This window comes from Temnothorax longispinosus, chromosome 4 (genome assembly GCF_030848805.1).
Source record: "Temnothorax longispinosus isolate EJ_2023e chromosome 4, Tlon_JGU_v1, whole genome shotgun sequence".
Lineage (NCBI taxonomy): Eukaryota > Metazoa > Arthropoda > Insecta > Hymenoptera > Formicidae > Temnothorax > Temnothorax longispinosus.
Genome location: NC_092361.1, coordinates 11,941,637 through 11,953,183, shown reverse-complemented (window position 1 = coordinate 11,953,183; position 11,547 = coordinate 11,941,637). Strand labels below are relative to the sequence as shown.

Sequence of the window (11,547 nt, the reverse complement as noted above, 5' to 3'; positions counted from 1 at the left end):
TTATGCACATGTGTATGTATGGACCAATCAATTTTCTTATGCTTAAGCATTATGCGTTAGAGCCACCGCACAAGACTCTCGTATGGTTACGTAGCGTAACGTAACGTGAATCAACGCACAAGGAACGTATCGGTTAGAGCCTCCGCACAAGCTCTCGTATGGTAACGTAACGTAGATCAACGCACAAGAAACGTATAACGCCGTAACGGCCGTAAAGCTGGTCACACACACTTTCCGTAGAACGTAACAATAGGGTTTCGACCAATCGCGTTGCTCAATTCGGCCGTCTGTAACCGTAGAAGTAACAGTAACAGTAGTGATCGAAAATTCAGCTGGCCACACACACTTTCCGTGGAACGTAACAGTAGGGTTTCGACCAATCGCGTTGCTCGATTCGGCCGTCTGCAATCGTAGAAGTAACAGTAGCAGCAGTGGTCGAAAATTTCAACATGTTGGAATTCTACTGCTACGGTTTTATAGATGGCCAATCAGATTGCGAGGTTGTCTGACATCGTAGTTTGGCGCGATAAACGAATCATCCATGAACAAGCTGCATAACCACAAAAATTTGGGTAAATATCGGATTGGAATCTTGTGAAAATAAAATCGTAAAATGGATCATTCGTACGACAAAACATATTATACGGACCTTGAAGATTCACAAGATATGTATTCACAAGATATGGATGTGTCTGTGACCGAATTGAATATTGAATCCGATGCTACTTTTATCGACGTCGTGAGAGGTTATCCTCATATTTATGCAAAGAATTTAAAAGATTTTAAAGATAAAAATGTACGTGAACGGTCATGGGTGGAAATAGCATCTGTTATGAATTGTTCAGGTATGTGGAATTATACAGATTTGCAACTAAAATATATTTACAGAAATAAACACATGACATTATTTACAGTGGAAGATTGTCAGAAACGATGGATACGCTTGAGGGATAGATTTTCAAAAGAGCGGAGGTTACGGGATGCAGAAACAAGAAGCGGTAGTGGAAGTACTACAGGAAGAAAAGGATTTCCTTTATATGAAAATATGATGTTTCTTTCGGAACATATTCAGTCAAGAAAGTAAGTAATGTAGCTAAAAAATATAACAAGCATTCTTGAAAGTATACTGTTTTTGAACCTCAATGTTTTAGAACCTATACAAACTTGCAGTCCGCTAATAAACGACAACCGGTGATCAATGCACATGCAGCGTTGTCTTGCAATTCATCAAGTGCTCGAACAATCCAAAATCCTCGATCTTCAATATCATTATCATCTTCACTGTCACCATCAAACTCTGAAAGCAGGCCATTCTCTTCGGTATCATTAGCAAGCTCCCGAAATACCCCATCATCTCAAACATGTACTCGTCAACAATCATCAATTCCTCAAAATATTTCACTGTCAAGAAACTCTGACTTGCAGTCTGCTAATCAACAACAACCGGCGATCAATGCACACGCAGCGTTGTCTTGCATTTCGTCAAGTGCTCGAACAATCCAAAATCCTCGATCTTCAATATCACCTTCACTATCACCATCAAGCCCTGAAAACGTGCCATTCTCTTCGGTGTCAACAAGCTCCCGAAATACCCCATCACCTCAAACATGTATTCCGTCGAGAAATTCTGCATTGCTTCCAGCACATAGTAGCTCAACACAGCCTAGTTCTCACAATGTCACTATTCCCGCGACATCTCCACAATCTATTGTGCCTCCTGAGTTCTTATCTGACTTTGAAGGGCCAACAAATACAGAGGCATCTTCACAAGAAAACATTTCGACACCTAAAAGAAGATGTAAGTAACATATTTTTAATGTACTATGGGAGCTTTCCAGCAAGAGATATAAGTTAACACAAATATCGTTCTATCTTTCTTTTTTGGCAATGAATAAAACAAAGATACTTGTGTTGTTTGCTGAAAAGCTCCCTATAACGACCTGGCATTTTCTCAAACGCGGGCTAGCTCGTCAGATTCCGGAGTTCGAGAGGTAGGGCCAGAGGCAATAACACGATAATTTAGATTAATGTTTAATTTTAATTTATTACAAACTAATATATTTACAATGATAGTGAATTAATAAACGTATTTCCAAGAACGTATTAATAACCGTATGCACAAAGCGTGAAATACTACATGTACAAACGTGGATCTACTTTACGTGGTTCAGCGACGAGCACGGTGGACGCTAAGCCGGATGTCGAATAGAATCGAAGTTCGGCCGAGCGGCATCCGGCTAGTGTTGGCCGGAAAACGATGCTTTATAGGGGTGCATCGTTACAGTACTCTGGCTGTGATTAATATATTTAATATTTTTCATAGTTTAACAATTTTCGATTTTGTATATTATAGCAGAGAATATACAACAACAGAATGATTCTTTTGGCGGATGGATTAACAAGAAAAAACGCACTGACAATATTGAAACAAATTTTTTGAAAGTATCGTCGGAATTAAGTTCATATCTCAAAACAAAAAACATGCAACAATATAATACAACATCAAATGCAAGCGATGTGGAATCATTTGGAAAATGGATTTCTTGTGAATTGGGAAAATTGCCTGAAATGGATAAAAAACAAAAAATGGAAAAAATTACACATATTATATTCAGTTAATAAGTTTATGTACGTATTATGAGATTTATGAGTTAATAAAACAAATTATATTTAGTTATTAATAAGTTTTTATGTACGTTGATTAAGATTTGGTTAGCAACCAGCAAACATTTAATATTATATAAAATATATAATATATGATAACATATGATTATAAATGTATACGTTTATATATAAAATATATATGATTATTAAATATTTTATATGAACATTTGTATTATCTGTTTAGTCTCTGTTTGTCCCTCTTCTAATATAGTCATACTGCCATGGAATCTCTCCTGCTTGGGTTACAAAGTAATCTGCTAAAATGTCACGTTGCTCCATTGCGTTTCTGCTCGCTCGATGTGCACCAGTAGGTTGTAAACGTTGTGATTGCATCTGTTCATTCCTCCAAGTTCCTTCAATTACTTGACCGTTTTCTAATTCTGAATCAACAAAGAGTGGTGGACAGTATAATCGTTTTTCCGGCGTATGCTTTTCATCCTGTGTCTTTAAAAAATTATGGAGACATACAGTACTTATTACTATCTTATCAACGGCGTTTAAATCCAAACAAATTGGTCGACGATAAACTCTCCAACATGCAGAAAGTATTCCGAATGCGTTCTCTATCGTTCTTCTAGCACGAGATAATCTATAATTAAATATTTGCTTTTTTTCTTCCAATCTTCGTCCAGCGTAGGGCCTCATAAAATTTTTCATCAGTGGAAAAGCTTGATCACCGATGAAAAAATATGGCGTTGATTGATTACTGCCAGGAAGTTGTATCTGCCCTTGTGGCACGTTCAATGTTTCATATTTAACTGCTTGGCCTATTTCAGATGAAGCAAATATGCTCCCGTCGCTAATACTGCCATTAGTACCAACGTCAATAAGAGTAAATTTATAATTAGAATCGCAAGCAGCCATTAGGACAATGCTGAAACTTTTTTTATAGTTAAAGTAGACGCTTCCAGAATTTGGCGGAGCTTGAATGTGTACGTGTTTTCCATCGAACGATCCAACGCAATTCGGAATATTCCAATCTTTAAGAAAATCTGCAGCAATTTGTTCCCATTTTTCTGACGTTGGAGGGACTACATATAGTGGGGCCAATACTTTGCTTAATACGGTACAAGTGTGCTTAATGACCGAAGATACTGTTGACTCTCCGATTCTATATGCAAAAGCGATCGAAAGCAGTTGATCACCAGTAGCCAGATATCTGTAATTATGACAAACATTCAGTTTAGCCTGGCATCGTGTGAGTATTTTGATCAACTAAAAAGAAATAATACACATACTCCATATTTAGTTTGTTTGTAGTACTTGTACATACAAACTAAGCAAACTAAAGCATTGGAGCTAACACTCTACACCTTTAGTTTCAGTTCTTTTGTATATTGAACCTACCCTACAGAATAGTGCACAGTATATACTTCTAGTACTCTGTGCAAATAGCATAAACAAACCTATTGTCTATGCAATTTTAAAATACGTAAGTGATTGAATACATATGACTAACCTCAAAGTCAAAGACAGTCGTTGTTCTGGGCACAAAGCTCTCCAATTATTTTTCCTTAAAAATGGTTTAACCAATTCCAACAATAAGTAAATAAAAGACGTTAACGCTCATTCTAGTATATCGAAACAACATTTCCGTGTCATCTTTTAGTTCTTGAAATAGAGCATTAAAATCTCCTTGCTGATTACGGTTCTTATTAATATTCCTAACCCACCATCTCCGATTAACCCAACGCTTAGAATAATTTCTTCTTCTGCGTGACAGAATGTATGCAGCCATCCAATGATAAATATAAAACAGTTCTATGTCGTCCATATTCTGAAAGAAAATAACAAATTCTATTTAACCTTTCCTTTGCTTAAAGATGAAATATTTCAGTTATTCAGTTTGTTTCTTTATTATTCCTATTATATCAATTTATAATAGAATATTATATTTAATGCATAAATTTGTACTCACCCAATGATGTAATGAAAAATTTATTCTACGACAATTGATAAATTTACTCTCATTTCTCAAATATTTCGCTGACAATTCACTCCTATAACCTATACTGCAGCGTCCGCAGCAAATAAAGTCAAGCCTGCCACGGTCAGTCACGGTTATCGTAGCGACGCTGCGTTACGAACGTTGTGTGTCTTGCAGAGTCGTATGTACGTGTTCCTACTGTTACGTTCTACGGAAAGTGTGTGTGACCAGCTTTATGTTACGCTACGTGACCATACGAGAGTCTTGTGCGGTGGCTCTTATGCAAAAGTGTGTGCTCCCCGCTTAAGCCTTAAGAAATTGTTCCATCAAGGTGGAAGCACATAAAATTGCAGGAGCCATAAGCAAAACGCAGAAGCCATATGCGCATGCGCTATGGTATCTGCCTGTATTCTGCCCATGGCTGTGGCTTCTGAATTTTCAATCTACATAAACTATGCTTATGTATTTTTATGTAGATTGAAAAAAAATTTTTTTTTTATTCAGATAAAAAAGGACCATGGGGAGAACCCATATGGTCTACATACATGACGCGGAACTAGTTGTGACGCAGCTACATACATTAAGGCCATTTACATGAACGCCTCAATAGAGGCGTCCCAATCACATTCGTATGTATTTGACCGGAAATGAATGTCCGGGAAAGAATCTACCATATGAAATCGTTTGTATTTCGTATGAAGACTTTTGAAGTGCAATTGAAAAGGTTTGTGAGTCATTCGTTTAATTGTAATTAATTAATTATTTTTACACCATGCATTTAGCCGAAATAGCTAAATTAATAAAAGTTTTTATACGGAATCGTTTGTATTTTGTATGAAGAGTTATGAAGTGTGATTAAAAAGGTTTGTGAGTCACCCAGATAATTTTAATTAAATATTTATAAACTCGGTAATTAGCCGAAATATAGATTTTTAGTTATTCATGTTAAAAGAAGAAGGCGCTAGTGTTCCCGAAGGTCCGTCTGCAATCAGAATTAATATGAACGTTTTAAAAATTATTTTATACTGAAATAAATAAATATACAGGCTAATAAGCCTGTAGCTATAAGCGATAGTTGCTAATTAAGTTTGTCACTCATATTTCCATCTTGCAGAGGACCTCCGTAACGAGATCAAAGATGTACACCAGCTGTGCAGTGTGCAAGAGGTTATCTCAAACGCCCTTAATTGGGCCACAGTCCAATTAAGAGCGACTCAAATGTCATTACCGCTGAGAAGTACTTCTTGCCATTTGAGTCAGCATGTCAGAGCTAGTCACTACGGATTGTGGGTGACACAGCACTGGACTGCCTGCAGAAGTTAATCGCATATAGCCATCTCACTGGCAATGTGCCTGATTCAACGGAGCCTAACAAGCTGCTGATTGTGCGCATTGTCGAGACAATTTGCGGTTGCTTCACTGGTCCACAGACCGATGAGAGTGTGCAGCTGTAGATTATTAAAGCTCTGCTGACTGTAATGACAAGCCAGCATGTGGAGGTATACGAGGGTACGGTACTGTTAACAATTCGTACTGTTTACAACGTTTACTTGTCGTCGCGCAACCTGGTGAATCAAACAACAGCCTGTGCGACTCTCACGCAGATGATCAACGTGATCTTCGCGCAAATGGAGACTCAGGCGGAGGAAGAGAACGTGAGGCTTGATGGGGAACATCAGCAGGAGGGTTCTGTCATAGCAAACGGCAAAACTGAAGCTGAGCTAAGTCTTAGTTAGCTAAGTCTAACTAGCTCATCTTCATGAAACTTTACGTTGCGTGCGTCTATTTAATGACGATGGATGTAGAAAGCTCTTCAAATCACTTCGAGAGGATTATCAAAAGCGATCTCCTTATATATCGCATATTTAATCAGATGTCGTCAGGGATTGCTGTCGACATTAGCTCACTTAGATAGGTACTGTTTATATATAAATATCATCTTTGTATGTAATGTATAAGTAAATGTAAGATGTTTAAAATGTAAGATGTTAACCGTTTAATAATAATATTTTTCAGATTATGCGTGCGAGTTAAGTGCGATCGGGATGCTATCAATAATCATCTTGTATCCGTTTGTGTGAGGGTATTTTTGGAAAAAAAGAAGGCTTTCCTCCTGCGTTTCTGCGAAGAGTTTAAAAAGCTTACGCTAGCTGACGAGAAAACAGGATCTCGTGGATAATTTTCTAGGGAAGGTCCACGTGGAAATGGACAACGATCCGATTTGGCAATGTACATGAATATAATTATTTATCTCGCAATTATCTTAGCGGAGTGCTCAGAGACGTCTGAACTTACTTCTTACTTTCAGCGGCAAGCGCCAACCAGTTAGATTTGGCGAGAGTCGTGGTGGAAAGAACCGTCATGGCATGGGTATACCACAATGCGCTCTATCTAAATGAAGATGGAGATGTATATAGGGACCAGCTTTTTTACGGTCATATCAATAAGTTGGCAAAGGTCGTAACTTCAAATCACAGGGATCTACGCATTTCAAAAGTTTATCATTACGAATGCCCCTGGTCATGGGCGCAGGCTGAATTGGCTGTGATATCGGCGTATAAGACTCCTAGGGATAAGTTGCAGTGTGTATTTTGTTGCGCGACTACCATCATGAATCTCTTCTCCATGGCATCGGAAAGAGGCATACCTGCTGCCGACGATCTGACTCCCGTGCTGGTCTACAGGTATGTCATAATCAAGGTATGCGATTGAAAAGAAAATTGTGATTTTAGCAAGAAGAGTGATTGTTAACGTGTGCTTAATTTCAGACTAATCCGCCGTCGTTGTATCGACTGTTCAATATGTAGACAGCTTTTACGGGAATCGATTGGAGGGAGAAGAACAATATTGGTGGACGCAGTTCTGCGCCGCGATCGAGTTAAAACAATGGATTAACAGTTTCTCAAGAGTATCACGATAAATAAGATTAGATTCGATGCTGGTGATAATGTAGAAATGTATCATAATCATAATTTGACGATTTCATAAAGAAGAAGACCAATATCTTGTGTAAAGCTAGCTAAACAGTTTTATGCTTCCAGTATCAATTAAAATTCTTAAATAGCCTCTTAAATAGTCTAACTGTTAGTTCTTTCGCACGTTATTATGTAACATTAGCAAAGACTGAATCAGATTATACGTAAAGTGTGGCTTTATCTTTATTTGTAACTCTATTGTACAATGTCACAGGACATCGAAAAAAAAAGAAACGTTTAGATATTCTATAATTTATGTACAATACAGAACTTATAGAGAATTGATAACCATTTAGCAGGATAAACTGTGTTGGCGTACTCTTTCTACATGCGCACCTTCCTCAAGAGCCGAGACTCGAACCAGATCCGTGAAAAATATCGCCAATTTCGTAGAGCTTTTGTACAGTTTTACTCTAGGAATATCGCGAGAGAAAGAAAGACTTCGGAGATTTTTTTCTGAATCGATCGACATAAAGAGAGAGCATAGTAAAGAAGCTATTAACTTTCGAGAATTTGAACGCATAATACTTTGTTATAATACTATGAGCGAATTAGTTTACGTCATTCTGTCAAGTTTTAATATTAAATTACTAATAATATGTCGATATCGGTAGTTTAATAATAATACATTTAAAAGCGCTCAATTTAAAAGTAGGGCAATCCTAATAAACGACTGTAAAAAAAATTCAAGGTGGAACGCAATGGACAATCCGGTTGCTCTGACATGCTAACTTAAATGGCAAAAAGTACTTCTCAGCGGTAATGACATTTGAGTCTCTTTTAATTGGGTTGTGGCAGGGCGTTTGAGATAACCTGCTCTTCACCCTGCACAGCTGGTACATCTTTACAAACTTAATTAGCAACTATCGCTCATAGCTACAGGCTTATTAGCCTGTATATTTATTTATTTTAGTATAAAATAATTTTTAAAACGTTCATATTAATTCTGATTGCAGACGGACCTTCGGAAACACTAGCGCCTTCTTCTTTTAACATGAATAACTAAAAATCTATATTTCGGCTAATTACCGAGTTTATAAATATTTAATTAAAATTATCTGGGTGACTCACAAACCTTTTTAATCACACTTCATAACTCTTCATACAAAATACAAACGATTCCGTATAAAAACTTTTATTAATTTAGCTATTTCGGCTAAATGCATGGTGTAAAAATAATTAATTAATTACAATTAAACGAATGACTCACAAACCTTTTCAATTGCACTTCAAAAGTCTTCATACGAAATACAAACGATTTCATATGGTAGATTCTTTCCCGGACATTCATTTCCGGTCAAATACATACGAATAAGAAAATGTAGTGGGGGAAGAAGTTCAGGGGGTCGATTCTGTATTTTGAGACGAGGTGAAAATTACAAAAGTGAACAAATTTACTAGATTTCGACAAATAAAGTTGTAGATTCTCTAGTGAATTTCCTCACTTTTGTAATTTTCACCTCGTCCCAAGATACAGAATCGATCCCCAGACCGTCTCAACTTTTTAGTACCGCAAAATTCAACGAAACTTTTTCCCCCCACTACATTTTCTTGACGCTGCCGTTGGTTTCTAGCGTCAATGAAATCGCACTTCTTCTTCTTTAATTTCGTTGGCTCCTGCCTCTAACCGAGGACAATACGGCCAGCTTTGTCCACAGAGTGTATAGCTGACACAGATGAGTGCTACTGGTCAGCAGATTCGCTTAGGTATAAATAATAAGTATGCTAGTGATATTAACTTGGGTACAAGGACTAAGTTGTCAGTCTTGATTAGGAGGGCTGGTATACGTTGAGAAGGGAGAGAAAGAGAATATGGAGGGGAACAGAGGCCATTCGTGCTCACGGGCAATGAAATCGCACCTTAACGATAGATGTAGCCTAGGCCAGGGGCCGTATTCGTGTTCGCGCTAAAAATCCGCTTACCGACAATTGTCGGTGTCGTTGCGCAGCTTTTACACGATATGAAAAACCTGCGCAACGACACTTATCGAACCGACAGTTGTCGGTAGGCAGGAACGGAATACGGGCCCAGAGAGAAACCTGAGAGAGGCCATCCCGGCGTTTTTCGTCAATTTTTGTGTGCCCGATTTTCCGACGCGCCGCCTGAGAAAGTGCGCATCAACTACGTCGTTTCGCTCGGTAACCGCACATGGTTTGCGTCCGTGCTAATGGTTCGTGTCCGAACTAGCCAGTTAAGTGGAGATATGCTGCGGTCGCGACGTCTATTAAGCTGACACAGCCAATTCAGCACAATCAAATAAAATTTATACAGAAATTTAGTGCTCTTTTGTTGCTAATTTGTTGCTCAATTCCCAATTTTGTTGCTCCAGCCGTTTCGGAGAAAATAGTGGCTGTGCTAACTTGTGTTTAAAGTTAGCACAGCCATTCAAAAAATTGTGTTAAATAAAAAAATAGGACATATTCTTTTAGTGCTTTTTTGTTGCTAATTTGTTGCTCTATTCCCGATTTTGTAATTTCATTTTTAAATCCTGGAAACTACCCCCAAAGCTATTTCTCCTTAAAAACATACTTTAAAATTGCAAATTAGTCAGATATTAATTAATTATGTTCAAGATTAGTTAATTACGTTTTACTGATTTTATTGCCAACTATTTGCATTAATTCCGATTTTGTTGCTCCACCCTTAATGCTTAAAAACCACCCTTAGCTTATCCTACACCAGCACAATACCTTAAAATTGTAAATCTGCTCAAAATTTATGACTTTAAGGCGTTGTGCTGGTGTAGGATAAGCTAAGAGTAGTTTTTAAGCATTAAGGGTGGAGCAACATAATCAGATTTGTTAAAAATAGCGAGCAACAAAATCAGGGATACATAATCAATTCGGAAATCTGCTCAATTTATGACTTTAAGGCGTTATTGTGCTGGTGTAGGATAAGCTAAGGGTGGTTTTTTTAAGCAGTAAGGGTGGAGCAACAAAATCGGAATTAATGCAAATGGTTGGCAATAATAAAATCAGTAAAACGTAATTAACTAATCTTGAACATAATTAATTAATATCTGACTAATTTGCAATTTAAAAGGATAAAGAATTTTACTTTATATACCCCAAGGGGCCTTAAAGGGCGTTTTGAAGGGACGTACCCAACCCTAACCTTCAATTCATTCTACTATCTTACTGTTTCCTACTTTCCTACTTTGGACCAACGGTTTAAGGTAGTTGTATCGCAAAACCCATTTTCATAGGAATCTTTTAAAATTTGAACAGCATATTAATGTAAACACGCTCTACACACACGTGCAAGTAGAAAAATATTGACTATACCAAAGTTGAAATAATGGAGTCAAACTTAGCACTTTTTACATGTATCGTAGGACGAAAACGGCTTCCCATATCACGTTTGTAATTGTAGCGATCAAACTACTCATACGATTTTGATGAAAAACAAAGAGATAACAAAAGAGACTTGTAAAAATATTCTTACAAAAGTACAAGACCCTTGTCTATCTAGTTTTGAAGCAATTGTTACGCGAAGTACACAATTTCTTATAGCGGTGGACGCATACGACACCTAACCTGTAAAGATCTGGCAACACTGCATTGCCGCTAAAGCTTTAAGTCTTTTCTTCAATACTTTTTCTTTCATTAATCTTCCTTTGTAACGTACAACAGACATTTTCGCTTATATTTCTTCTAATTCAAAATAACATAACCTCAATAATCCTCAATAGCATAACCTCAATAATCTCAATAACGCGAGCATCGCGAGCTAACCTCAATAGTATACTGACATTACTGACGCGAGTCGCGAGCATACAGTGTTGCCAGATTGGTAAGACCATACAGGATTGGTTGAAAACGGTACAGTTTAGTCAAAAGTTTTACATAGATAAGTAGAGTTTTCCGTACATTATCGTATGCAGTGTGACCATTATTTTTGACTAATACTGTCGCGATACAACTACCTTAACGTCTCTTCCGAAAGACGGAGCCCAGTTTTCTCCGCATCTGCACGGAGGG

The 11,547-nt window shown here is 37.5% G+C and overlaps 2 protein-coding genes and 1 pseudogene across 5 annotated transcripts; 2 read left to right on the top strand and 1 right to left on the bottom strand.

Moving 5' to 3' along the window:
* Positions 1 to 424: 424 nt before the first annotated feature.
* LOC139811141 (uncharacterized) lies at positions 425 to 2,817 on the top strand. Of its 2 annotated transcripts, none has more exons than XM_071775247.1 (4): positions 425 to 845; positions 915 to 1,080; positions 1,152 to 1,798; positions 1,903 to 2,817. In XM_071775247.1, exons 1-4 carry the CDS (start codon positions 614 to 616, stop codon positions 1,920 to 1,922), a joined length of 1,065 nt encoding a protein of 354 aa, XP_071631348.1. In that variant the 5' UTR covers positions 425 to 613; the 3' UTR covers positions 1,923 to 2,817. The 2 variants fall into 2 exon arrangements, with proteins under 2 accessions (XP_071631348.1, XP_071631347.1); XM_071775246.1 differs by having other exon boundaries at positions 426 to 845; positions 2,354 to 2,817.
* LOC139811142 (uncharacterized) lies at positions 2,019 to 4,942 on the bottom strand (annotated as a pseudogene).
* Positions 4,943 to 5,196: 254 nt separating this feature from the next.
* On the top strand, positions 5,197 to 7,871 carry LOC139811143 (GTPase-activating protein and VPS9 domain-containing protein 1-like). Of its 3 annotated transcripts, XM_071775249.1 has the most exons (5): positions 5,197 to 5,315; positions 5,706 to 6,506; positions 6,608 to 6,820; positions 6,900 to 7,275; positions 7,360 to 7,871. In XM_071775249.1, exons 3-5 carry the CDS (start codon positions 6,796 to 6,798, stop codon positions 7,484 to 7,486), a joined length of 528 nt encoding a protein of 175 aa, XP_071631350.1. In that variant the 5' UTR covers positions 5,197 to 5,315; positions 5,706 to 6,506; positions 6,608 to 6,795; the 3' UTR covers positions 7,487 to 7,871. The 3 variants fall into 3 exon arrangements, with proteins under 3 accessions (XP_071631350.1, XP_071631351.1, XP_071631349.1); XM_071775250.1 differs by lacking the exon at positions 5,197 to 5,315 and having other exon boundaries at positions 5,486 to 6,506; positions 6,900 to 7,291; XM_071775248.1 differs by lacking the exon at positions 5,197 to 5,315 and having other exon boundaries at positions 5,547 to 6,506.
* The last annotated feature ends 3,676 nt before the right edge of the window (positions 7,872 to 11,547 follow it).